General features: G+C 32.2%; 1 protein-coding gene across 3 annotated transcripts in view; it reads right to left on the reverse strand.

Annotated features, from left to right (window-relative positions):
• Positions 1–253: 253 nt before the first annotated feature.
• LOC106780148 (inositol-tetrakisphosphate 1-kinase 1) overlaps positions 254–1,210 on the reverse strand; it is a 4,364-nt gene continuing 3,407 nt past the window's right edge. For 2 of the 3 annotated variants that reach the window (XR_002666524.1, XR_002666523.1), the window contains exon 3: positions 657–671. Coding sequence is in view for 1 of the 3 variants with exons in the window: in XM_022776884.1 (XP_022632605.1) it covers positions 618–671 (54 nt within the window). In the remaining 2 variants the exon portion in view is untranslated. Of the gene's footprint in view, positions 672–1,210 lie in introns of all 3 variants that reach the window. The other variant, XM_022776884.1, reaches the window with a different exon arrangement.

Consider the following 1,210-nt stretch of genomic DNA (forward strand, 5'->3'; position numbering starts at 1 on the left):
TATTTTCTAATTAATAATTATGTAAAAGTATTTATTAAAGTAAAAGAAAGATGTTTACATGTATGCTTATATGTATTTTCCAAGTTATAATACTTAACATAAATGTTCCTTTTCTCTGCAAAAATGCAATTTATTGTTGGATATTTAATTTTTTTTGTAAAACAGAAAGCCCATGGACTGACCCTAACCCACAGAGCTTTGGGGCTTTTTAGTCCTGAAGACTTTTTTAATAAGGATCATTTTTGATCCTGTGGGCTTTTTTGACCCCAACCCACATGGGCTAGGGCCAGGGCCTATTATAGGCCTCTTTGACAGCTCTAACTGCATGTCACATAAGTATAGATACTTAACTTCAAGGGCGAGGTCATAAGTTCAAGAGCGAGGTCATCGTAATAGATTACTTGTCATGGGGTATACAACATTGAAGTAAAAATGCTCTCAGCAAAATTTTTACGGACTAAATTCAGTAAGATGAGGAAAGTTTAATGATTAGACCTTTAAAGTAAGGAAAAAATAACCATGAAGCATAACATCAATATTATGTTTTTAAGACGTTCTCCTAAATAATACCAACTTGAAAATAGCATCACAATAAAGTACTGGCTCTCTTCCTAAGACTATTGATGAGAACAAACTCCTTGTTTGGCATAAAAATTCGGACAGGATTCAACCTGGTTAAACAAGGTCAAACAAGAGCAATATAATATCTATCTCTGGATTATGAATGAAATCACAGCTCATCAAGAACTGAAAACAGACAGTTTTAATATAGAAGTCATGTTAAATTTGAAAACCATATTTTACACATTAGTGAAACCCATGCCATCCGATGCTAATTCGCCCCTAAATGGCAATTCTGTAAACATGCAGATAAGGGCCAAAAATAAGACTTCCAGCCTTCCAGAAGCACATCAACTACTAACATGAAAATGCACACAAGCTGAACATTTTGCATACTAGGAATATCTTTGAATGAAACTGTTGTAGTGTAACACATGCATGTTTTTCTTGAGATAGTCATGCATATAGTAAAATTCGTGAACATATAAAACCTACAAAATTGTAAATAAAAAATTACTATCTCCTGATTATAGTGATGACAGAGATGTTACACCAGCAAGTCAAATTTCAGTAGAAGCCTGGAATAATAAGTTGAAAACACAACAACGAATATATATATATATATATATATATATATATATATATATAT

The sequence above is a fragment of the Vigna radiata genome, unplaced genomic scaffold (assembly GCF_000741045.1).
Source record: "Vigna radiata var. radiata cultivar VC1973A unplaced genomic scaffold, Vradiata_ver6 scaffold_370, whole genome shotgun sequence".
NCBI classification, from domain to species: Eukaryota; Viridiplantae; Streptophyta; class Magnoliopsida; order Fabales; family Fabaceae; genus Vigna; species Vigna radiata.